Here is a 25,147-nt window from a genome sequence, read left to right as displayed (position 1 = left end):
TGTCTCCCAGCTGCAGGGATGCGTACCCCTCAGGCAGAGATGCAGTTTTACTGGCAGACAGTCCTTGCACCAGCTGCATGCCTTCAGCTGCCCAGCTGGGGGGGAGGGGCACTGGGGTGAAGGGCTGCTCTGCAGCAGGAGGACCAGCCGTGCTCCTCAGCACTGCCCAGGCTTGGTTTCAGTCTGTGCTCCTTCTCAGCAAGGTCTCTTCAGTTGGTTTGTTTTTTTTTTCTCCTGCTCAGGCATCCTGCTCCACCCAAATGGCCTGCAAGGCTCAGTGGGTACAAGCCAGGCACTCTGAAACAGCCAGCTCTGGCTGTCTCTCCCATTCTCCAATAAGCATCATGTTGGCTGCATGGGGAGCAAGGCTTCTGTTAGGGTGCTGCCTTTCTGTTTCATCAGGTGCTGTAGTGATTTAATCTGATATAACTGTACCGAAAACCTCCATCTGGCCAGGCCAGCTATTTTATAAATGCTTACACAGCAGCAGCAGCAGCAACACAGCTGTCAGCACCTATTCAGGCACAAGGCAGAGCTTTAACATGTGTTTATTAGTATGCGCTTACTAACATGTCCTAAGCTCTCCTGTTACCAGTTGTGGACATTGCATGTGGGTAAGATGACAGTCCTGAATGGCCTCATGTGCTCATGAGCCACAACTCGCTGCAGGTCAGTGCAATGCAGCCTTTGTTAGCTTCACCTCACTCACTGTGAGCCTCGTCTGTGTGGGGTGCACGAGTACCTGTCTGGGGAGTCCCATGGGAGTACAGCACAGTGTCAGGAACTGGTCTGCAGCAATAATGGGAGATAGCAATAGGTCTGCTGGTGCTGGGGCAGCTGCGCACACTGCTCAGTGGTGGACAAGCATACAAACGGGTGCTGGTATGCAGCAGCAGGGAGGCAGTTCAGAGGGGACATGCAGGAGGAAGCCAGCTGACCCTGCTCTCCTCACTGCAGAAGCCCTTTAGATGAGAGAGGAGATCAGCCCCCAGAGCAGACATCTGACTGGCACTGACATCTGTGGTACACCCGGATTGCTTGGGCTGGCTCCCAAAACCATGTGGGCTGTGACTTGGTTGAGCGCTGTGCTTACGTTAAAATGTCCTCGGGCTTTGCTGATGCTCATGCAGAAGCGCATGCAAAAAAAAAAAAAAACAAAAGTGAGAACAGAATGAGGGGTTGAGGACTCCTCAGGTCAGGCCCCAGTACCTCTCGTTTGGGTCATTCCATAACACAGGGGTCTTGATGCTGGTCTGTGTCCCAAGGCTGTGGGAGCCTGATTAGCTACCATTTGTAAAAGGCTGAAGAAGTCTTACCGTGAATCTAGGACTGGAGAGCAGAGAAAAAGGGAGGCTGGCTTATGGGCATGTATTATGCTGCCCTGATTTTCTTTTGGTGTTATCGATCGAGCATCTTGCTAAGATACAGCCTTGCCTGCTGTAGTGGTTTAATTCATTTTTAAGCATCATTATTTTTCATGTTGTGGTCTCCCCTTGCTTGGGGTGCTTCTCATCGCCCATCCCCAAAAACATCCATTCCTGTCTGTGTTTCCAGGCACGTGCTGCTCCCACATGTGTGCGTGTGCACACCAGGGAGATGGAGAGGCAGCTTCAGCTACACTAAGCAATTAAACTCCGGTAGCTCAGGGATGAGCAGGAGGCCGTGATTTTCTTTTCCTTTGCAGTAATTGCCTCTGCAATCAGCTTTGATCACCCGAGAGCAGAGGAGATGAGTGCTGCAAGTTGACATCAGTGGTTTTAATATATCCATTTACATATACAGGAGCAGTGCAGCATACAGCTTTCCATAGTGCCTCTGACCTGAAACCATCGCCGCTCCATAGACACCTCATTTAATTTAATACTTCACCGCCACTGCGGAAGCCACAGGACGGGGATGGGAGGGGGGATAATCAAGCCCTCACTCTCTTGCTCTCTGTGAATGTCTGTAGAAATGACATGAAAGTAATTGCTTTTGAAAAGCAAAGCAGAAATGGCACAACTGATTCCACTTAAATGAGAGGAGAAGGAGTGGGGGCGGGAGACGTTCACCCGAACCATGCCACCTCCTGCCTGCTGCAAGCAGAGCACTCCGTGGGGCTGTGTGGGGCCAAAGGAAGGGTGGGCTTGGCTCCAAATGGTGTGGGTGAGGGAGGTGAGCTCCAGCGGGCAGCACTGCTTTGAGCATCCCTTCAGCTACCTCAGACCCGCAGGCGGATGCTGCTTCATGTGGCTGTGTGACATCTGTTGTTGCAGGCATTTCTGCTCCTTGAAGACTGGTAGAGAGCTGCATGGCACTGAGCGTCCAGGAATTATTCTGCCTCCAGAACACACTCACCTGCCTTGCAGCTGGCAGGGGCTGTTTTTCCTGCATGCTATCCTGTCCATTAAAATGTCCTCTGGCTTTGCTGCTGCTCATGCAGAAGTGCATGCAAGAAACAAAAGTGAGAATAGAATGAGGAGTCAAGGACTCCTCAAGTCAGTCCCAAGTACCTGTCAGCTCCTCTCCATCTCCAGCCCATCTCAGATGAGCTGTGTGGGTACAGCTTCAGGCCTGTGGGCAGCTGTGGAAGGCATCCCGTGTTCTACACAAAGGTGTCCTTTACCATTGCAGAGCGCAGGCACGCAGTCACGTGCACACACACTTAGATCCACTCAGAATTTAAATGCTTCCTTTGTTTTGTCAGTGCAGATCATGCTGGACAGCTGTAACCTTTCTCACTGTGGGGCTGAATGGTTTACATGCATACAAAGTGTGGCTTGGAGGAATGCAGGTCACTGCCCTGATAACAGTCTTCAATATGACTTTAATGTAGACATTAAAATCATTTAATGTTAATTACATGCAAATTGATTATTAATGTGTTCACTGAATGTTGACAGCTAGGTGATGGTCTTCAGTAAATATCTTTTACATGATCAGTTAGTATTTAATTAATACCAAAATTCTCTCTACGTTTAGTAAGACAGTGAACGATAATTAGGGCCCTCAGTGGCTGTGTGTGTTCTGGGACACCCACGATGCTGGCAGAGCCCCTCATGCCTGGCAGCAATGTGGGTGTGGGCAGCAGGGCCAGCAGAAGGCATGAAGAGCTGAGACAATGTGACTCAGTGCAGCACAATGGGCCCATGGAGCTCAAGGTGCTCCTCCTGCCCACACTGCTTGCAGACCAGGCTTGGCAAGTAGTGTGTGTGTTGTGCCCCTGATAATAGCTCATCTTTGTGATCCCGTAGATGCAGAGTGTCCTTTTCCCCAGAAAGCTCGGCTGCTTCCTGCCACCCATGAGAAGTGAAAGCAGCGTGATGTTTTCACCTGCAGCAATAGCTCTGCAGCATGATGGAGCCCTTTGTCATGGCCAGGCGTGGCACAGCCTCTGCCAGCATCACCGAGCAAACCAATTCTCAGGCCATATGGGCACTGTTTTCTCTTGCCTCCCTATTGTGAGCAGGGCAGGAGCCATGCAGTGCCCTTGCTGTGCTCCGTGTACCACCAAGTGCAGAGAGGAGCTGCTGTCAGTGCTGGAGGAGCTGCTCCGCCGCAGGGCCACAAGCAGCACCGCCAGCTCTTGAGGATCAATATCTGCATCTTGTCATGCTAATTGCATTTTGCTTGACATTCCTGATTCTTTCCCTCTCCCTCATGGTGTGAACTCTCTGCAGCTAGAATGCCGAGAAACGGGAATGCCAAGAAATGAGAACACCAAGCCCTCCAAGCCCACTGCTGTTACAGCAGGACAGGAGGGCAGGGCCAGCCACAGGCACTGTGCTCCCTTCCCCTTCACTCACAGAGGAAGTGCCCGGAGGGGCCTTCATCCCAGGGCAGAGGAGCCTGGAGTCGAAGCACGGAGCTGGATCAGGCACTGGTTATTCAGCCATCAGTTATCACTATGGGTGTGCTCAGTTGCTCTCAGCCTTCCTGGCCCCCCCTTCCCCCATGTCCAAGGAGCAGGTACCCCGTGTAGCTGTCTCCCAGCCTTCCTGGGGTGTATCCAGGTATGCACCCAATCACACCTACCATATTGGCTTCCTGTCCCCAGAACATCAGGTTTGTCTCCTCCCGACAATCCCCACCCCCAGCAGCATCAGGCCTGTGCTGTTCAGGGTTTTGTTAAGCCGTTTAGTATTAATTGATTTTTTTTTCCATTTTTTCTTTCTTTCCCTGGGCGGGTCAATAGCTGGATGCTCAAGAGCAGAGGATCTATCAACTGCAGACCAAGCAGAGGCAGAGGCAGGCAGAACCGGAGCAGTAATGCAGCCAGATCCAGCAGCTCATCCAGGAGCTGGAGGCCACCGCCAGCTGCAGGAGGAAGCTCGGACACAGGTAGGAGAAGATGCCAGCGTGGTCTGTCTTGGCAGGCCAGGATTTGAACTTTATTTAATGCATTCACAGCAGTGGTCATAATCTGCTGCTCCTGCCTAAATGACAGCATAAGGAAGGGCTATAGATGCAAAGTGGAGTCTGTCAACTCACAGTGAGGAGGGAAAGTCCAGGGAACTGGGGAGATGGCTGCAGTTCCGCTGACTGTAAATAGGTGCTTGGGATGCACTTGACTGAGGATGTGACGGCTGTAATGCACAGATGTCCTGCGTGCTGATCCTGCTGCTTTTCTCCTGAGGGAGAAGGGGAGAGGGCAGCTGTCAGAGAACACGAGGGAGACCACACCTCACAGGACATGCTGTCCCAGCTGTGTAACAGGGATGTGTGTGAGCCCGGACAGAGGCTTGTGTGTCTGAAATCCTGAGTTTGCTCCAGGACGAGCAGACATTTGCAATGGGAGTTGCTCTAAGGAACTGACAGAAGGCCTGCAGGGCAGTTTTTGTGCCTGTCGTCTCTGTGCCATTGTCTGCTTAGTCCCCTGCCCTCATACAGCTCCTCTCTTCCAACCCCTGTATTTCAGAGCTGCCAGGAGTGACGCTGCTCAGACTGCACAATTCCTTCTGCATGTGGATCTGGCTTGGGAGAGCACGCTACTCACATGTCGGCTCAGCCATGTGTTTCTCTGCCTGATGTCCACTCAGGCACCTTTAGTCATTAAAGGATTTTGACTACAGGCTGTGATCAGATCCAGATGGCAAACAGATTCTGGGACATGAAGAGAGCAGATCCTGAAAATCTGTGCAGGATTACTTGCTTAATCTGCATCATTCCTCCACGACACCTGCTTCTAATCTCTTTCAGCACCCCTTAAACCAGAAGAATTATGTCCATTTTAAAATCTTGATAGTGCAATATTCTCAGTGCACTGGAAGACCAAATCAGCCACGTGCTACTGGTGCTGGAGTATCAGGTCTCAGTGTGCTGGGCAGCAGAATTTTGCTCAGCACAGCTGGCTTGTCCAGGAGAGCAGCATTTTAGAATCCGAGTGGTACTTTTCTCCTTATTACTCAAAGTGGAAATGGTTTATTTCACTTAATTTGGTGATAGTGAGGTACGTTCACTTCATTTGAAGGAACATAACTAGATACTGTTCCTTTTACTGCCGTGTCATCCTTTGTTCTCACTGTGTGCATGTGTGTGTGAAGAGACAGCACAGCGTGTGGGCAGAACTGCATGTTGCAAGCCTGTTTTCAGATTGTCCGCTGGAGAAGACTGCTGCTGGCAGTTTGCATGCTTTTGTCTGCTTGTGAGCATGAATGGAGAAGGATGAATGAATCTGTGAGTGTGTCACTGGGTGCCCACATTTTGTTCTCCGCATGTATACGGGTATCCATGCACTGATTTGTGCAGCGAGAGCATGGCAGGGAGGAATCATGCTTTTGTTTCTTCTTACAGTTCCTCTGTCTTATCCCCCTCCCATCCTGTCCTTTCCATGTGTCGACATTGAGTTCAGGTGAGTCTAACTGCTTTCTCTTGGTGTGAAAGTGATGGATATAACAACACAGCTACACAGTGCTCTGTGTCTGGCAGCAGCTTATGCCTATGCCTTGGAAAGAGGAAGAAAAGGAGAAGCTGTACTGTTGCCCCGAGATGCTCCCCAATCTCTGTGGTTGAGGAGATTCCTGAGTCCAAGCTGGAATCTTTGTGTTTAACAGCCCTTGAGGAATTTTCATTGACAATTTGTCAAACTATTTTTGTAACCCAGACATTATCTGGCTTCTGCAATGTCTCAAAGCAGCAAGTTCCGCTGTTTAACCATAGCAGGATGCAGAGTCACTTCTTTTTGTTTATTTTGAACAGTCACCTGACATTTCCTGTTGTTTTATTGAGACTGTGACCGATCATTCTTTATTCGCCTTCTATGTGACGCTTGCAATTTTGTGTTTCCTTTCCATTGTCCTCCTCCCACACAGAAGGGCCACCTGACTGTGCATGATCTCTTCTCCCACCTCCCCCAGTAGTGCTGATTTTCCCCTTTTTCTCCATTTCCCTCACAACTTGTACCAAGAGCTACTGACCCTCTCCAGGAGCACAGTCCTGATCGTCCCAGACAGCTCTGGCTCACCAGCATGTCTCTGCTCATGTATGAATCCATTTCCTATCCTCACTAATTATATTTCTTAGAACTCACTCCTCGGGATGTGCCTGGCCTGCTCTTCTGCATGTGCCAGTGAGGTTTTGAGCCAGGCACAGCTGCTGATGGATCTGTTGATGTGGGGGACTTTGTGCTCCCAGGACTGGTAGTCCCAGGATGCCTGTAGCAGGGCAAACGTACCAGGAGTCTGCAGCCTGGAGTGTCAGGTATAATTTAGCACTACGAATGTGAGTTACAGTCCTGCTCCTTAAGGAAAGGCTGGCAGTCCCACACCTGGTCATGAGCTCTCTTGGTGAATGAATCAGGATTTGGCATGTCATTGCTTAAAACAGCCCCCATGCTTATGTCTTTTTGAAATGGAACTGAGAAGTCTGTTAACCTCAGTCAGCCAGCTGTCCTCACCATGACCTGGATAAATCATCATATCAGAGCTCCAAAGAACATTGTTCTCACTGCTCTGGAAAATGGAGCTGCAGGGAAGGACTGTGCTTTCAGCTTATAGGTGCAAGGAAGGCTTCCCTGCACCAGGGCTGTGCAGCAAAAGACCGGTGTATGGCCGTGTGTAGCAGAAATGCTAAGTCATGGCTTGAAGCAGTAAGGGAGCACTTGGTGGGAAGGCAGGGCCAGCCCAGGGGAGCTCAGGTGCATGCAATGTACCCAAGTGATTAGAAGGGCTGGAGCCAGGACCCGCCCCTTCCCAGACCTCATTTAAGTGTTGGCAGTGGAGATGAGGGTACCTTCCTAAAGATTCCTGCCCATCTGAGGCCAAGCAGCTTTTTCTTCCTTTGTTTCTGCAGCTATGGCTGCTGTATTTGGGCTTCTGCTCATTTGCTGCACCCTATGACTTTGCTACCCTGCTGTTATTGCTATGCTTTCCATTGTGTTATAGCATTATGCCATGTTGAGAGCCCTGGTGGTTCTCCAGGCTGGCATCAGGTCTTAGAGAGGTCAATTTCCTCCCCTGAGAGCCACCGAAGGAGTTATGGATTGCATTGTAGCTTATAGAGAGGCAGTGTGCTGTACTTGGGAGAGGGTGCTTCTACAGAGCCCCCAGGGAGCCTCTGAGATGTCTCATCATCTACCCTGGCTTGTGACCACGTGGGTGCTGGTGCAGCAGCAGGCTTCCAGGTTCATTCTTTTTAGCTGGAGGCTGGGCTGGCCCTAGAGCAGTCTCTACCCCTGAGCTGTCTTTCTCTGAAAGGGTAGGAAAAAAAAAAAAAAAAAAAAAAAAAAAAGAAAGTGGGGTAGAATGTTTTTCTGATACCTTGTCTTGTCTTCTCCTTTCTCCCAGGTCTAAGAGGGATATAGTGCTGTACTATCTCCAGGCTGAGCTACAAAACACTGACCTGCTGGTAAGACTCATAGAAGAGCATCCAAACCCATGGCAGGCAGGGAAATCTCAGCAGCCAAAAGTCTGCCCTGCTTTTCATGTATGGAGCATCACATGCTGCTCTCAGGAGAACACCCTGCTTTTACGTGTCAGACTGACTGCTTAAAATGTGGTCCAAGTCCCTCCCTGCCAGAGCAATTCTAGGTACCTGTGAAGGGCTGAGGTGATCTGCTACAGTGTTTGTCTAGGCCAGTGTGTCTTTATCAGAGCCAACATCAGCAGCTGTAGGGAAAGGTGCAGGAACTTTACAGCAGATGGCTTAGAGCAGCTCACTCCAAAGGCCGATTTAGAGATTGGCTCATGCTCAGGACAAGGCACTTCTCTCTGCAAAGAGCTGTTTTGACTCTGGGAGCTGTTATCTGTACAAAGGCCTCATTACTTTATCTCAGAGGGCACTCAGAGCTGCTGCCTCATTGTGTGGCAGTGAGTTCCACCAGACAGGTTTTTTTTGTTGTTTCTAATCTGGCTTTTTTTTTCTCCAGTGTGACTGAGGGAAATCACAATGCCAGCTGCATGTAAGAAACCCCTGGAAAGAAGAACAAAGCCATCTAGCCATCTGTTCTCTGTGTCCATGAAGGCATGCACAAGAACTAATGGGTGTATCCTACATCAAGAAAGATTCAGGTTAGGAACAGCTTCTATTGGAGAGGAGAATAAAGCAGGTGAACAGACTGCCAGGGGCCTGAGGATTCTGCGTCAAGAGGTCTTCAAGGACAGATAAAGAGAAGACAAGGCACCCATAGGTTCCCCTGTCACAGAACTGGAAGATGGGCCATCAACCTCTGAGATTCCTGCCAGCCTTGCTCATTTCCTATACCCAGCTTTGTTCATACCCTGAAACTCATTTGTGTTCTTCAAAGCCCCATCACAGAGTCTCCTTTAGCCTTCACATACTACCAACATTCCAACTCTTGCCAGGGTGACTCCTCTCTAGAAAAGTGACTGTGCTTGAGCCTTGGATGCGTGCTTGCTTCCTACTGTGGTTCACCTAACATCCACGAGACTCAGTGCCTGCTTTGTGCTGTGAGTGGTGTCCCATCTTGAGATGCATTGCCCATGTTCCTGCGTTGGGTAGTAGTGTTGATCTGTGGAAATATTCTTCCCTCTTTCTTGGAACCTCATTCCAATGCTTCTACAGGCTTGTTCACAGAAGACTGGCTGAGGAGCGCACTCAATGCTGTTTTCCCAGGTAAATTCAGCTTTGCTTGTCTTCCTCACTAGTGGTGTTTCTTCAGCTCTCTTCTCAGGGAACAGGGTTCTCTTTGTATTGATGCTGTGGGTTGGAGGACTCAATGCACAGTCTGTCCCCTCCTGGCTCTCTGGAAGAACAGACAGTTGCCTGATCCCTCATCCAGGAGCCTTAGCTCTCACCTACCTACATACTCTGGGATGATGACTTGGTGCTCCTTCCTGTGTTCTGAAACAGGCCATTGCCTGGGATGGTACTGGGTAGAGATATGTTTCATAGGGTGAGCAGGGGCCTCAGTGCAGTGGGTTTGAGACCAGGGCCTTAACTGAACTGGACAAGGATCAGGTAATTGTACTGCTCAACAGAACTGCACGGCTGACAGTCTCTGAGCTGCTCTTTAGCAGTACATCTAGTGATCTGCGGCACTTTAGCTGGAGCTGGTGGGTGCCTTGTTCCTCGAGATGCCCTCAGGAACTTGCATGTGGAAAGAAAGCTGGATTCTCCCCTTTTACTACCTATTTATCTGCCCATAGGTTACCCAGTAGTCAGAACACATGCCTTAACATATGCTGAAGAGAGCAAGCAGAGCCTGGAGGATGTTGATGAATGACAAAGGCTCTGATACATGCATTTGTATGACATGTGCTGCTGTGCCTCAGGCTTTGGCCTGAGCATTTCAGTTCCACCCTTGGTAGTAAACATACGAGTAGCTGAGGCAGAGATGGGAATGTAGATTTTGCTATCGGGACCTTTGGCTTTAATTTCCATTCTTTGCTGTGTGCAGTTTAATATATGTGCTGCTTTGCAAATGAGTTGCACAATAGCTATCAAAGACCACCTAGAAACAAGGTCAGTTTGATGCCACTTAGTTCTGCTGCACAGTGGGGGGTCCAGGAGATGTGAAGCTGTGGGTCGGACACATGGAAAGGTCTCACCTCTGCGTCCTGATGGCTGCAGGAGTCTACTGCCCTTTGCCTGCTTAGTGTTTGTGTGTAGTCATGGTGCTGGAGAAGTAGAATTGCTGGCTATCAACAGTTGACCTACCTGGTCTCAGTAACCAAAAGCGGTGGAGCTTTCTTAATAAGACATTGCTCACTCACAGAGCCTTACACGTGTCTGTGGGGCAGCAGCCACTTGGATCGTAGGTCCTCAGTGGGAGGGTGGAATCAGCACACGCATACCATATACACAGAGCAGCTCCCACAGACACCCCAGCACTGCCAGTAGCTTTTATGGGGCTAGAAATGTAGCCACAACAGCCAGTGGGAACTACAAGTGACACGCGAAGATGAAATGTGTAATGATGTGTGCTGACACTGAGGCGGAACCCCACCAGGCACCTGGGCCTGAGAGTCAGCTCCACAACACAAACGTTAAAGGGAATAAAAGAAATGATGGAGCATCAACTAAAATGGTCTGCGAGGCTGATTTCTCTCCATCTAGTTTCTGAAGGAGCAGTCTTTGGGGCTGTGGTGAAATGGGTAGCCTCCAGGCTGTGAGGTTAATGCAGAGCCACGGCTGTTTGTATAGCTGCGGTCTTTAAGAGAGACTTGGGAAAACTAGCTTGGATTCCAATGAATATTTACAATTATACTGATCCAAAGCTGAATCCAATCACAGCGCTGCAGTATGCAGGTTTTGTGCATCAAAAGAAAATGAGAGGAAAGCAGGAAAGATGGAGCTGCGGAGCTGCCTTTGGAGAGACTTCCCCGCTTGTGGCAGAGCTAAAATGCTTTATTTCTGATAGAAGCAATTTATTCTTTGGGCATTTTGCTTGATATTAGAAAGTTCCTGGCTGTTTTTTGAAGTGAGAATTTTCAGTAGATGGTCTTTAAATCAGAGTGAAAGAAATAGTGAGTGTTGTAGTTTATAATTCTGATCTTGCACTAACAAACTGGAACTAAGGGAGCATTTCCAAGCTAGAGTGGAGACACTCCCCCCACTTTCCACTTGCTGAGTCTGAGGTTACCATGTTCAAGAGGCCTGGGCAGAGCTGCCCTTGTTAAAATCATGCTCTTAATGTGACATTTGACTGATCACCAGGCTCTGCCATTAGACAGGATGATCTAACAGAGGAAGGAATGCAAAATGCTGTATGGGCGTTCAGTGAAGCTTGGTATTGGCCTTTTTTTCAGCAGAAGATAATAAAAGAAAAGTGTGTCAGGGAATCGTTGCACGTGAAGAAGATGGAAGACCTGTGAGTGCGAGTCCGCTGCAGAGAACGGTGTGCAGCAGAGTAGGAAATGCGTGGTGAAGCAGAGCTACTGCTTGAGTTGATGAAAGAAACAGCACCAAAAGCTCACCTGACCGTACTGTCAGCTCTTCTGCTGCCAGGGCAAGTCAGCTTGTGCTCTCAGACTTGTATGCCTTCTGTTGGCAGCTGGGTGAGCTGTACTAACGGAGGGGGTACTCATCCGGATGCTTTAAGACCTATGGTGAGCCCATCTGTTCGTGCTCTGGGAGGTTTTCCAGAGCTCTGACATAATGGAGCAGTTGTGGAAGAAGGCAGGTAGAAGGTGAGACAAAAGCACAGGTCAGAATGGGGACAGAAATTATGGTTTTTATTCAGACATTGCATGGCATGCACAGGACATCAAGCATATTGCTAAAACATGGCTGCAGCACCAAATGCTGCCTGCTGCCCTAACATACGGGGGCTGTGAATAACCATGGCTTGTTGTGGTCCTGGAGTACCAAAGCACCACTGCTTTTCTTTAATTACAAATGTTTAAGGCATATCCTTCCATTCCACCATGCAGATGTCCTGAAGCACCATGGCGGCATCAGAGCAGGTGCTTTGTGAGAAGGCATGTTATGATTGAAGCTACAAGAATGTGCACTTATATTTACACAGGGTTTATATACGAGCACACCTGACCCGGGACAGTGACAGCTGAAGAGCAAGCCTGCTCCATCCCCACAGTCCCAGCAGGCAGCACATCTCCACACCTGAGCAGAGGACAGCATGGTGCTGTGTTCAGACTGTGCTAATCCTGTCGTGTTTTGAAGATGATGTGTTTCCTATTGCCCTTCACCTTGTGGCTGCACAGATCCCATCTGCTGGATGGCAATCTTAGAGGATGCTGATGGGAAATCCCAGGAAGCTGCTCTCTGATCTAAGTCATGCTGCTGGTAGAGGGAAGTCTCTGACACATGCAGGCATGGCACAGGGTGTTCCCTGCCGCCTGGCACATACTGCAGTCGATAGCCCTCAGCAGGAACTTGCATTCAGTATCATACTGTCTAAGAGGCTTAAAATGGACTGCAAAGCTTCAGTATGACTACAAAAAAATCTTGTTTTCAGTTTTTCCTCTGGTAGATCGCTCCAGAATGAGACAGAGCAATTTGCTCATATATTCATAGAATATGGATAGTACATCTGCACTGGAGTATTTGGAATTGCATTATGTAATATGAAAAGCAGTCATTCATCTGAACTTCCCTTGTGGGAACAGCAGCTGCCCAGAAAAATTCCACACGAAAATGGGAAATGTGACAGAAATCAGAGCCCACTTCTGTGTACTGCAGACAGAACAGAGCAGTTTTGCCCCCACCAGGAATGCCCTGCATTCTATCTTGCTCCCCGCAGCTTGTTGTAGGCTCTTATACCAGCTCCTGACAGACCCCAGTTGCTGTGGCAAAACACAGCACCAAAAGAGCAGCATGCTTGCACAGTTCTGGTAACCCTCCAGCTGGCTGGAAAGCTAGCAAATAGTGTCAGACAAATGCTGCTGTCAGAGCAGAACTTGACATAACAGCCTATTGAAGCCACCAGCCCAGGAGTGGGAATGGCTGTGGAGAGCCACTGCAGTTTTCCTGTTGCTGTGTGTCTCCCCTCACCCTTGCTTAAGCATCGTGCCTTGCTCTGAGCTGCTCCAGCAGACAGAATGCAGGATTGTGCTGGCTCAGATGGCCCTCACTCAGTGCAGCGTGAGCCACACAACCCCATTGGCTGTGTCAGAACATGCTGCCTCTGGGTTCCTGCCTTCCCTCCAGGTAGCACCTGCAGTCCAGCACAGTTTCTCCTGCTTTATGTTCCCCAGCCTCACTGCTGGCACTGCAGACAGCTCTGCCACTGCTAAGAGATCATTTGGAAGAGGACTATCAATATGGCTGACCCGAATCCTGGTGTGGTGGTGCAGAGGTAGGGTCAGTAGCACACCACACCACAACTCTTTACGCTGACTTTTTGGATACAGATGCTTAGAAGCAGAGAGCAAACTGATATTGCAACAGGGCAGGATGTGTCAGGATCAGTCCTTGCACATGACCCTGGAGCACCGAAGGAAAGCAAGAACAACTGTTTGCAATTAGCTGCAATATATTGCCCACCATCTTATCTCTGACAGCAGCCAAGAGCTAATGTCTTGGGCAGTGCAAGCAGAGGGCACAGCTACTGCAGTGCCACCCAGAATACTCAGTGATGTGCAGCTCAGAGGCCTCAGAAGCAAAAACAGGGTCTTCTGTTTAACTGGTGTAGGTGATTTTCTTTTCCTCCCATGATGATATTTAACTTCTTTTTGAGGTTAAATGACCCACTGTATCCTCTGCTAAGCAGTCTGACACAGCATAGGGAATATTTACAAAAAATCTGCTTTTTACTTTGTAGCCCCTACATGACAATTTATGGGGCACTGACGGTTCTTATATCAAAGGGACAATGATAAATCACACCGCAAACTCTGTACACCAAACTTGATTTTATAATCCTGTCACACTTCCCTTCCGCCATCTCTTCTCTACACTAAAGAGACTTTTCCTCATATGGAAGGTATTCTTTGTATTTGATTTGCCTTGTTGCTCTTCTCTGAAACCCTTCCAACTCTGTTTTTCTCGAGAGAAGCCAACCACGGTTCCATATGGTAATCACGATGCAGTCTCCACTATGTTCAGTGGCATCTCTCTGATCTGTTCTCTGTTATTTTCCTAATAATTCTTAACAGTCGGTTTGCCTTTTGGACTGTGCCTGGGCACTGGGCAAAAACATCTCCATAGAACTGTCCCTATCAGTCGCTATCTGGTTTTGTCTCATGTAGCCCCAAGCATTCAGTCCTGAAGAGGGAGCAGTTACAGCACCTGGAGCTGCAAGCAAAACCTTGCAAGAAAGAAAGTGCGAATGTCCCAGAGCTTTTGCAGGGTTAAGACCACCTGGCTGCGTCTCATGTCTTCAAAATCAAAGACAGCTGCTAAACATCTGAAAAACAAGACATTATGAATTAAGATCAGCTTCATGATGCTGCAGCCCCGTCCCCTGCCAGACACGTCAGCTCTCTAGTACCCACCCTACCCTGGAGGCCACACAGCACTGCAGCCTTCTCTTTGCTGAAGCAAAGCTCGGGTGCAGGTCAGGCAGGAGAACTGGGAGCTGCCCAGGTCAGCCCTGCATTTGGGCAGTGAGCTTCCAAAAACAGCTCCACCTGCACCTGCTGTGGTCACCCTTTCACCCTTCCTGCAGGGATTCCTTCTAAGATGCACCTTTCCTTCCTCTGGGAGGTACCAGCGCTGCTGTTGTACAGGCCACGTGGCAGCTCACAGCTCCACCTGGCACAAAGGCTGCTCCATGTGCTTCAGATGATGCACAGTGCTATGAGGCTGATTCATCCCTGCAGGTGCCCCATCAGCAGACATTAGCTCAGTAAGTGCCTTGATGATATATGCCTGGTTTGCTTTTGGTACTGGATACTTGCAGTGTCAACACATATCTTGCCCACCCAGACCAAGGGAGGGGCCCAAAGTAATCAACCTGCCATCACTGGAGAGGATTGTTCCCTCTAGCAAGATGGGCTGTTGTTTCAGGCAATGGTCCTGGTCTCCTCCTGGAGTAAGCATCACAGTCTCAGCATGCCTGAGTGACATCAGACAGCTGTATGGGCAGCCCCCATGCTTTAGCAGCTGTCCACATTGTCTTCTGTCCAGCATGCTGTAGCTTCTGATGTAACCAAAGGCGATGTTCTCAGATGGTGAATTCTCAATCCATCGAGCACAGACCAGCGTGCTGGCTTTGTCATTTCCTGGTGACTGTAAGGGTTGGTGACCAGAAACATGGTAGACACGTACAGTCCTGTGTTTAACCACATCCCATAAGTCTAATCACATATCTTTGCCCCAGATGTTTGGGTTATTGGCTCTACCACCTGTAACGCAGAGTAGACAACCAGTAACTGTATCTATCTTTTGCTCCATGCCAAACCTGAGACCGGAACCAAACTCGGGTTCGAACAGAATTTTGGCACTGCCATAGACCCCAGCCAAACCCATCCTGAGTTACGTGGACCTCTACTTCAGCTGGAATGAGGGGAGGATCAAATAGACCCAGTGCCTGGGCCTGTTTAACAGCTATTTTTGCTTGTTGGAATGCCTCTTGTTCCATTCTCCCCAGTCTCATTTTTGGCTTTTTTGTCAGTTGATACAAAGGCTTCAGCAGCTCCACTAGGTGGGCTATAAAGGAACATCAATATCCCATTATATACCCCAAAATTCTCAGCATGGCAGGGACTGGGAACGCCTGAGCTTTGTCAGTTATGGCACTGGGTAGTACTTAGGTCTTTCCTGACCAAACTACACCCAGGAACTTCACCCCCAAACCTGGTCCTTTCCAGTCCCAGTGACTATCCAACACATCATTCTTTTTAAGGCAACCCATCATAAATAAGTACCTTCCTGGCTCACCAAGCGTAAAGCCACGTAAAGCCATAGTGCAATGAAAAGAACAGCAATAATAGCAGACACGTGCAGTCCTACAGTGCTGCAAATGAGTGTAAGCCCAAATGCAGCAGCCATAGACAAAGACACAAAAGAAGCAAGTCTGCTTACCTTGGGCAGGCTGCAGGTAGGCAGGGATCAACAGAAAGATACCCTCACCAACGCTGCCAACCCTTAAGTGAGGTCTGGGCAGGTCAGGATCCTGGCTCCACCCCTTCCATCACTCAGGTACATCTCATGCACCTGAGCTCCCCTGGGCTGGCCCTGCCTTCCCTCCAGGTGCACAATCCCAGGCCATGACTCAGCATTTCAGCCACAGGGTCAGAGTGCAGCTTAACCATAAAGAAAGAAAGGGCACGAGGATCCCCCTCTGGTTCTATTTACAGTCCTGCACCTGCCTCCCCCCTTTTACGGTTGAGATTCCCCCCCTGGTCCCCACCACAGGACTCTTTTCCACTTATGCGGTTCCCCCTCCAATTTCTGACTCCCCTCAGCCACCTTTCCCCCTTATCTTTTGCTTCGCTGCTGCTGATGCAGGAGGAAATCCCCAAACCTGGCACTGAAGTAGCTGCGCAGGAGCATCATCCCTCTCCCTGTGGGCTACAGTTGCAGGAAGAACCTCAGCGCCACATTCTGTGCCCAGCCCTAAGCAGTGCTGCCTTTTCTTTGCTCCTTTCTCTTCCTGCGGTATTTCTGTTTTCTGCTTATTTCCAGCACACGGTTCTTACAGAAACACGTGGCAGCTCCCGTGCAGCTACGGATGTGCTCTGCCTGCAGGCAGATGGAAGCACGACGGAGGTGGTTGCTGTGCTGACACACAGCTCCGAGAGGCGCTGCTGGGACGTGGGTGCTGCCAGGGAGCTCCGGGCCGGGCTGGTGAGCACCTCCAGCTGTGCAGGGCTGGGGCTGCCCCACACCTGCTCTCACCGCTCCCACGCCACTCGGTGCTTCTGCCTGCTCCCACGTTGCTGCTAACTCCCAGCAGGTGCTGCAGGGCAGCCTCCCACCTATTTCCACCACCGATGCTGTTTCCTTCCGCCGTTTTCTCTCCCTGCTCTGGAGGGTTTCCCTCCCCAGAGCTGCAGTGTTTTGTTTTTTTCCCTAAGTGTTTTTCAAGTAGCTGGCTGAGCCTCTGGAAAGGATAATGAGATCGTTTTCACTGCAGAATGCAAAGCCATGCAAACCTCCCCCGTTCGTTATTTCTCCCCTGCAGACTCTGGCCACGCTGCTGATAATTCCTATTTGTTGATGTTCCTCAGCAGCCAGACGCACACAGTGCGCCCCAGCCGGTCCCCAGATGTGATTGGAGCCGATACCCTCTTCCCGCGAACAGAGAATTGCAAATTATCGCTGCGGTGACAGCGCAATAACCTTTACGGCTCATTGAAATTCCACCCGCTCTGCTCCGCTTTCCCTTCCGCGAACCCAACGGGCACCGCGGGTGGAACTGGATCCCCCCCCCCCCCCCGGGATCCGCAGGTCGGATTCGGGCCGGGATGCGACATCTCGCGTGTCCGCCCGGGCCGTGTGCCGCTGGGGGTGCCGGGCCCCACGAGGCGCCCCGCGGTGCCGTAGGACTGGATCCGGTTCGGAGCCCGCCGCGTGCGGCCGGGGAACGTTGGCGGAACCCGCTGTGGTCGCGCGGTACCGCGAGGCCCCGCCGCCAGCCGCCTCCGCGCCGCGCCGCGCTCCCGACCGGCGTTTTCCGTGACCGCGGCAGCGCCCCGGCTCCGCCAGCGGCGAATCGAGACGGCAACTCCCGCCGGGCCCAGGAGGGGGCGCTGCTGCCGGGCGGGGCGGGGCGGGGCGGCCGAAGGGCCCCGCAGAACAAAGCTTCAAAGCGTCCGCGCTCCGCAGCGCCGCGCCCCGGCGGGAGGAGCCGCCGCCAACGCGGGGATCGCGGGACGAGGGCGACCCCTGGCGGGCACCGCCGGACAGACACGGCCGGGAGGGGGGGGGGTCCGACCGCACCCCCCTCTCGGGGCTCCGGCTCACGGTCCTGTTTGGCCGTCACCTCTCGCCCTGCCCTCTCCTGGCCTCGGGCCTCCCACGCGTTCATCCTCCCTCCTTTCCTGCCTTCCAGCCTCTTGCTGCCTGCTCACCTCTTCGTGGTGCGCAGTTCTGTGCCCTGCCGCCCATTCTGGCCTCCGCTTTTCAGTCTGGACCCTCCTTTTTTCACCAAGTGGAGACCGAAAAGGGCTGGGAAGGTGTAAAACAGATGGAAAGGCAAGCAGTGGGGCCAAAACAATGGGAAGGAGGCTGAGAAAAAGTGAGAGTCCTTCCCTTCCTTTTCCCCTTCCTTTCCCCCTTCCCTTCCTCTACTCCTTCCTCTTCCCCTTCCCATTTCTGTTTTTCCTCGACGTTTCCATCTGAGCACACCAACAGTGGCAGCATCTGTTGCTGTAGTTGTTTGTTTCCGAGGGAGGAGCGATGCCCTGTGGAACGAGGCCTGGCTAAGCCGAAAAAAATGCAGCTATTTTTCCTGCGGTTCGAGTTATTTTTAACACCAGTCAGTTCTCACATGCGAGGATTTTTCCACTCATTCCGTAACTCGGAAATATCTGAAAGGAGGTCAATCAAACATTTGAATTAAGTGCATCTTCAGGCAGAGGCTCAGCATGGAAAAACTGAGCTGCAAAACAGGCGTGTTTTGGAGAGAACGGAGCCAGCAGAGCTGGGACGGGCTGGGAAAGGCACAGTGCACCCATGGCAGTGGTGGGAAGGCAGCTGCTGGGCAAGGTGCTTCCAGCACAGTGCACGTGCCGCACTGGTGCCTGTAGGTTGGCTACAAGCAGACGGTGTTCTCAGGACGTTACATTATTGGTGTGGGCAATAAATACTGAAATGTAGCTGAGGTCACACACAGCGACGGCTCAGAGGCAGCTTTCTGTCCGTGCTGTGGCAGGTACAGCCAGGAAGGAGCTGCCATGGAACGGAATTTAACTTCCATGCAGGGGACTTCTAGGCTCTGAAACGTCCTGCGTACCTGGACGGAGATCCTTCCAAAGCACTGCCCGGGGCTGCTGAGTGCGCAGGGAGATGATGGACCTCGGGACACCAGTGCAGGGCCTGGCTGGACAAAGGGGACGAGACAACAAAGGACGGAATGATTGAACGCCCTCCATACCCAGAGATCTTTTCGGATCTTCAGAGAGCAGCTGAAACACGGGCTGTTCTAAACAGTGCCCTCCAAGGATGGCTGTGAGGAACCACGTTCAGCCCACACCGCCTGACATGCTGCTGGACCCCGGGATCCAGGCCTTGGGGATGGGTGTATGCACGGAGGCACCGCGTTGGTTCCAGCTGAGCGGTGCAGCAGCTCCAGAGCTGGCTGTGCACGCTGGCACAGAGGAGCGGTGGGTGCTGCTCTCCGGGCTGTGGCTGCACACAGCAGTGTGTGCACATGGAAGCAGCGTGCTGCCACTCCAGGGACGCTGCGCCGCATTTCGTCCTCCTTCCCCACCTCCGCCTGCCTGCTATGAATGGAATCTTGGCTTTGTTTTACCGATTTCTATTTAGTATCCTAAAATATTCACTCCGAGTTCCGCATGACAGACGTCCCTAATCTAATCTCCACGTCTGCTTTCTAATTTTCGCAGTCAGGATAAAACAAATCGGCCGCCGTTAATTGCCTGCGCTGCAGCCCGGAGCTTTGGGCCGTGATTTATGAGCTCGGAGCAGGCGCTCTGCAACGCATTTTTCTTAATTTATTTTTAATGAGTCTCTCAATTAATTTTCTTGGAAACATCTTAATGATGTTGGAGGCGGGTGTTAATGAGGTTTGCACCAGTGCCTCATTTTGCATATCTTAAAGTACCGAATGGCATCATGAACACACGCTCGGTCCTAAAAAAGAGGAAGGAATAGGACACGGAGGAGACACCTTGCTCAGCTCCCTCCTTGCTCAGGCTCTGGGGCCACGTGGAGCTGCCAGCAGCATTCAGTGAGCCCAGCGAAATGGGTGACCCCGGCAGCAAGGGCAGGCAGAGGGGCAGTGCCACACACGGCCCCGTGGCTGGGACTCATCTCCACAAACAGGACCGAGCTCCGGGCTCAGCATCCCGGCTCACTGCGGTGCTCCTGTGCCTTCCCCAGGAGGTGGGCACCGCATCCCCTGCTGCGCCCTTCGGTGGCGGCGCCCCGGGGTGAGGCTGGGCTGCACAGCGCCCTGGTAATTGCCGTGTGTGTGTGGCTGGAGGCAGCAGCTGGATCGCTTTTGTTTCCTCACAGCATGTCAGTCTTCATTACACCAGAGAGGAATGAAAATGGATTCACTTTTGTCCCAGCCAGAATGTGGCAGCTGTTTAATTTCAATTAACGTGGCACTGAAAAGAATAACATTGCGGCAGTAATTAAAGTGAGACAGCTCCAACCCCAGCGCTGCTCAGCATGCAGTGCCGGCTCACCCAATGGAGCCACTGCTCCAGCCCCGCGTTCTCCCAGCAGCAGGCAAGGAGGGCAGGCAGCCTGGCACGGCTTGGCACAGCTGGGCACAGTGCAGTGCTGCTGGGAAATGCTGTTCCCTTGCACTGGTAGAAAGTAAGGCTCAGTTCAGCACAGCAGCTCTTCACAACAGTGCCGGTTCCCAGCTAAACCACCACGCATGGAACTGCGGAGTGTGGAGTGGGCATGGCAGGTGGGACTGGGAGCTCATGTGTACCAGGTCAGCTCCCCCAGGTCTTCCCACAGCCACAGGCACCACACGTACCCCTGAGCCTCTGAGCAGCATTAGGGCTGTGCTCAGCCCTCTCGGACCCCGTTTTCCCCAGCGGCTCTGCCAGACCCCCATGCTGTGGGCACTGCGCTGCCGGGGCTGCCGGGCCCAATCCGTGCGGGTACCACAGCTCACGTGGCAGAGGGATCGGTGCTGTGTGTTTTCCCACTATTGATCTGGTGCTTTAAAAGGGGGAAAAAAATCTCCCTGGCTGTCTAAACACTATTGATCCGTGCTGGGAAGCCGCGCAGACAGGGAAGGGCGTGGAGAAATTGAAATTTAATTTCCGACAACTTGTTCCTGTTCCTTTTACCTTTTTGGACAGGAGCACGGAGCAGCAGCTCCGCCGTGGATGCGTTCGATCCCTCCTCTGGCAGCACGGAGCAGCTCTGCCAGCCCTGCCAGGACGCAGCCATCCCAGGGCACGGCACCAAGCACAGCCCTGCTCTGCAGCGTGGCTGGAGTGCGGCACAAGGACGGCACGGAGACGTGACGGTGTGAACACATGAGAGCAGCACGAAGCTGCCAGAAGGTTCCGCCCCTGCCAGCACTGGGCACAGTGGTACCAGGAGTGGTTTGCTGTGCAACACCCTGGCCGGGCACAGTGTCACTGGGTTCTGGTTCCAGGCATTGTCCTCAGAACCAGGCCGGGGCTGGGCTGCAGGGACAAGTGTGCCATGCCGTGCTGGGGATGCAGTGTGGACAAGAGGGAGTGTGGCGCAGGGAGGTGAGAGCTGCAGGCGCTGCTGGGGCCCTGAACCCTGGAGAGGAGGGACTGATGCTGCTGGGGTCGGGTGAGCCCCGTGTGCCTCCAGCCCGGCAGTGGTACTGCACTAAACAGGAAGCGGGTGCTCCTGTGTGCAGCACCAATGGTGTGAGCGGGGCTGGGTGATGTCCCTGGATACCCCTTTCCACGGGACCCAGGGCTGTCTGTGGTTGTCTTGTCCCATGTTCTGGTCTGCCCAGCAGAGAGAATGTGACCAGAATATGGCACGTGCAGTGATGTTCCCACAGTGAGATGCCAGCCTAGGGAGACCCAGGGAGGGTGGCAAGGGGCAGAGGTGTCCGTGGCAGAGCTAAGCAGACCCACCCAGCAGCAGCTGCAGGAGATGGAGTCCCGTCGGTCCCAGGTAAGCAGTGGGTGTGCAGAGCAGGTTGGTGGGCAGGCAGCGGGGAGGCCCTGGGCAGCCATCACCTGTGCCAACAAAGAGCCCACCCGTGGGGCCTGGGAACAGTACGAGGGCTCAGGGAGGGCACCCAGCTCTGCTGCAGCTGCTCGGTGCAACTGTCACCATTTTCCACAGCTGCCGCAGGTTACACCAGCATGATACAGAGCTGGGCAGCAGTAGGGCCTGAGACTCCCAGGAGATGGCTGAACACAGACATGGGGAGAGGTCTGCACCCAGCAGCCCAGTGCTGCTTGCTGACCGAACCTGGCCCTGCGGCACATCTGTCCAGCCGGTGTCTGTCAGGGGCTGCAGGGTGGGCTGACGCCGGGTACCACTCAGACACGGCACAGACAAGCTGCTGCTCACGCTGTGTCCTAGGGCCAGAGAGAAGCAGCAGCGCTGGAGCCACAACATGGAGGGGCTCAGATACGCCGGGACTCACAGCAGCGGGCCACAGCAGCCTTCCTACTGACACTGCAGGAGGACTTGGACAACTGCAGGCACCTGACCCACGTGTGGCTGGCCCAGCTGCAGCTACAGCAGCGTGTGGTGGAGCAGAAGCACCAGAACTTGATCTCTCAGAAGCTTCAGCACCAGGCAGTGATGGAGCAGGTACCGCTGCCCAGGGCAAAGGCCACAGGCTGGGCTGTGCGAGTTCCCCACCCTCAGCCACATGTCCCCTGCAGCCACCTCAGACCCAGCAAGGCACCACTGCTGCCCAGCGATCAGCCCGTGGAGCACAGGGCACATTCTAGCTGTCACACACAGGGCGAGAATGCAGCACTGCACTCCCAGCTCCAAGAAGGCACAGTTGTTGTGGGCCTGTCTGCTCAATAGAGCTGGGTATCTGCAGCCCCCATGGGTTGGGGGCTCCAGCAATACCAACCACTGTGGCACTTGTTCCATCCCTGCAGCCTGGGAGCCATGGAGCTGGGCTCGCTGCCCTCCTCTACGCCCCAACAGGGGTCAGGTGCTGCTGTCTAGGGATGCTGGGGGGCAGCAGACAAGGCCACCACGGGAGGGGCACCAGGGTCTGTGTCAGGGAGCAGGGGCTGCAGCCCCACGGGGCTGGCTGTGTCCCTTTGCCAAAAGCCCGTCCCAAAGCCCCACTAATCAGGCTGCCCCAGCTCAGCTTTCTCCAGCCCCAGCCCCAGCCCCTCCATGGCAGAGCACGGCGCAGTGCACCCTGCTGGGGGCACACACACAGCGCTGCACCTCTCCACAGGACCAGGACACAGCTGGGACAGAAACCACCTCTGCAGATTCCTGCAGTAGTTCCAGCACCAGCGATGATCTGGAGGAGCACACAGAACGACTCGAAAAGGTCGGTGCCTCAGGCACAGCGCCATCAGTGCAGACTGCCAGGAGCTGGCAGGCAGTGCCCCGATGTGCTGCTCCCACAGCTGTCCGTGCAAGCAGGATCAAAGCACCAGAGGCTGATGTGGACAAATAAGGAGCATCAGTGCTGGGCACAGGACACGTCATCAACAGGGCACAGCACTGCTAAGGAAGGTAGGAGGGCACAGAGAGGAACATCTATGTTAATGGTGCCAGGACAAGCGGGGCCTGCAGCCTGCGGCTCTGGCAGCTCCAGCATAGAGCCCACGGTTGCCATGTTCATGTGCTATGGCAGCACTAAGGGTATCCTAGTGCAGTGTGGGGGAAAGAGTGAGAAAGGTCCCTGTGCATTTGAGGCATCACTGGTTGCAGAGTTACAGGACAGTGTTGCCCCAGGTAGTTCTGGAGAGGTGGGCAGGTAGCACATGGCCCACGACAGGAAGCAGCCCAGGAACAGAGGAGAGTCAGTGCCCCAGATCTCCACCGCAGGGCTGAGTCCTGCTCCTCTTGTCTCAGAAGCCCAGGGCAGGAGGAGGCAGTGCCAGCGAGCAGCCCTGTCTCGAGCAGCCCAGGTCCCAGCACAGTCACTGGCAGCCCAGAGCTGCCCACAGCACAAGGAGGAAAAGCTGCAGCCACGTGCAGGGAGCAGCACGCAGTGCGGAGAGGAACAGCCATGCTCTTGTGCAAGGAGCAGCACGCAGCACCCAGCTGACAGCAGCACAGCGGAACCGCGAGCAGAAAGCGGGTATGTGGGCCCTGATTCCATGCCCCAGCACAGGCAGAGCCCTGCCCTGTGCCCTCTCTGTAGAGGGAGGGGATCCAGGGCTGTTCCAGTTGTGGCCATGCTTGCAGGGAGCTGGCAGTGTGGCTCCAGATGGAGCTGAGACAGCGGCAGCAGGAACAGCAGGTGACTCTGGAGCAGTCACTGCAGCACATGCGTGCTGCTACCCAGGCCAAACAGGAACTACAGAAGAGCCAAAAGCAACTCCATGCCCTGCAGGAGCAGGTGGGCAAGCCAAGCTTGGGGCACTAGGGGAGCTCGGGTTGGCGCACTGGGCACCCCACTGCCTGCAACAAGGCCCATGCAGCAGGGAGCTGGAATCCATAGGGAGAGGGCACAGGAAGCAGCACTGTGGCCTCCACTCGTGGAATCTTTCTGCAGCTGAGGGCTCAGAAGGAGCAAAACTGGACCCTGCAGCGCAGCCTGGCACAACAGCAAGAGGTGCTGTCAGCCACCATGGCCCAGGAGATGCAAAACTTGCAGCAGATCAGTAGACACAGGCAGACAATCCATGACCTGCAGCAGAAAGAAACCTCCAGCAGAAAGCACGTGTCAGAGCTGCTGCAGCAGGTGACGACAGGAACAGGGCAGCCACAGGATGCAGCCAGCTGCCATGCAGCTCCCTCTGCCCGAGCTGCAGAGGAACAGGGCCCACCTTGTTGGCCATAAGTGCAGCTCCAGCTTCCTCTGTCTGGCCACTCCCAGCCCCACCTTGTTCATGCAGGTAGAGGAAGTGGCATCCCTGAAGGCAGAGCTGGCCCGAGTCCAGAGGAAGATAGGCACCAATCTTTGTCGTTACGAGGAAGAGAGGCAGCAGCTGCACAGGGAACTGAAGCAGCAACAGAGGGCGCAGGAGCAGAGCCAGCAGGAGGTAAGCATGGCCCGAGCCCTCCCACTAGGCACCTGTATGTCGAGCCTGCATGTCTCGTCACCCCTCTGTGCCACTGGCAGGCCCGCTCCTTCCAGGACAAGCTGCAACAGCTGAGCAGCCAAGTTCAGTACTGGCAGCAGTTGCACCAGGACACTCAGAGAACTCTGGCTAGGCGGGACGAGGAGCTGTCTGTCTGCAAGGCGGAGCTGGCTCTCAAGGAAGAACTCATCAAGGCCATGAAACAGGCTCAGGCCAGGAACAGGAAGAACCACAGCCCAAGGGCAGGAGGAGTGCAACCTGAACTCCAGGCACCGCTGAAGGACAGATACTGGCCTAAAGGCAGGGCAGAGGTGGAAAGGCTGGGCGAGGAGTGGGCTAACTGCAGAGCCAAGACCAACAAGGGAGGAGGCGGTGGGTCTGTAAGCAGCAGCAGTGCTGAACATCTCGTTCTTTAAGTAGTCCTCTTTTCTCTGTTGCTGGAAAGGTGTCTGCAGCATGAAATTAAGTTTCTGTCCAGACTG

At 53.2% G+C, this 25,147-nt stretch overlaps 2 protein-coding genes and 2 long non-coding RNA genes across 5 annotated transcripts in view; 3 read left to right on the top strand and 1 right to left on the bottom strand.

Moving 5' to 3' along the window:
• The window catches only part of LOC140257192 (uncharacterized), a 33,290-nt gene extending 21,255 nt beyond the window's left edge, over positions 1–12,035 (top strand). Inside the window, exons 2-6 of one of the 2 annotated variants that reach the window (XR_011904982.1) lie at positions 4,175–4,320; positions 4,898–5,428; positions 7,764–7,824; positions 8,345–9,051; positions 11,906–12,035. This is a non-coding gene — a long non-coding RNA (uncharacterized lncRNA). The remainder of the gene's footprint in view (positions 1–4,174; positions 4,321–4,897; positions 5,429–7,763; positions 7,825–8,344; positions 9,052–11,905) is intronic. The other variant, XR_011904983.1, reaches the window with a different exon arrangement.
• A 2,074-nt stretch (positions 12,036–14,109) lies between these two features.
• LOC140257193 (uncharacterized) lies at positions 14,110–17,119 on the bottom strand. The gene is made up of 3 exons (XR_011904984.1): positions 15,865–17,119; positions 14,799–15,069; positions 14,110–14,245 (listed from the first exon to the last, which is right to left on the bottom strand). It is a non-coding gene; the product is annotated as an uncharacterized lncRNA (long non-coding RNA).
• Positions 17,120–20,882: 3,763 nt separating this feature from the next.
• On the top strand, positions 20,883–23,739 carry LOC140257187 (uncharacterized). Its single transcript, XM_072346307.1, has 4 exons — positions 20,883–21,597; positions 22,015–22,248; positions 22,862–22,960; positions 23,040–23,739. Exons 1-4 carry the CDS (start codon positions 21,577–21,579, stop codon positions 23,394–23,396), a joined length of 711 nt encoding a protein of 236 aa, XP_072202408.1. The 5' UTR covers positions 20,883–21,576; the 3' UTR covers positions 23,397–23,739.
• Positions 23,709–25,081, top strand: PMFBP1 (polyamine modulated factor 1 binding protein 1). The gene is made up of 3 exons (XM_072346308.1): positions 23,709–23,719; positions 23,809–24,626; positions 24,707–25,081. Exons 2-3 carry the CDS (start codon positions 24,354–24,356, stop codon positions 25,079–25,081), a joined length of 648 nt encoding a protein of 215 aa, XP_072202409.1. The 5' UTR covers positions 23,709–23,719; positions 23,809–24,353.
• The last annotated feature ends 66 nt before the right edge of the window (positions 25,082–25,147 follow it).

The sequence above is a fragment of the Excalfactoria chinensis genome, chromosome 11 (genome assembly GCF_039878825.1).
Source record: "Excalfactoria chinensis isolate bCotChi1 chromosome 11, bCotChi1.hap2, whole genome shotgun sequence".
In the NCBI taxonomy this organism is placed as follows: Eukaryota; Metazoa; Chordata; class Aves; order Galliformes; family Phasianidae; genus Excalfactoria; species Excalfactoria chinensis.
The sequence above is the reverse complement of the archived record's forward strand: the minus strand, read 5'-3'. Positions and strand labels throughout refer to the sequence as shown.

Excerpts from the sequence above, each read along its gene's own strand:
- LOC140257187 (XM_072346307.1), top strand. The coding sequence starts at position 21,577 with ATGGAGTCCCGTCGGTCCCAG. Across the intron at positions 21,598-22,014 it reads TGGAGTCCCGTCGGTCCCAG|GGCCAGAGAGAAGCAGCAGC; the intron begins GTAAGCAGTGGG and ends GCTGTGTCCTAG. Across the intron at positions 22,961-23,039 it reads ACACAGAACGACTCGAAAAG|CTGTCCGTGCAAGCAGGATC; the intron begins GTCGGTGCCTCA and ends CTGCTCCCACAG.
- PMFBP1 (XM_072346308.1), top strand. The coding sequence starts at position 24,354 with ATGCAGCCAGCTGCCATGCAGCTCCCTCTGCCCGAGCTGCAGAGGAAC. Across the intron at positions 24,627-24,706 it reads AGGAGCAGAGCCAGCAGGAG|GCCCGCTCCTTCCAGGACAA; the intron begins GTAAGCATGGCC and ends TGCCACTGGCAG.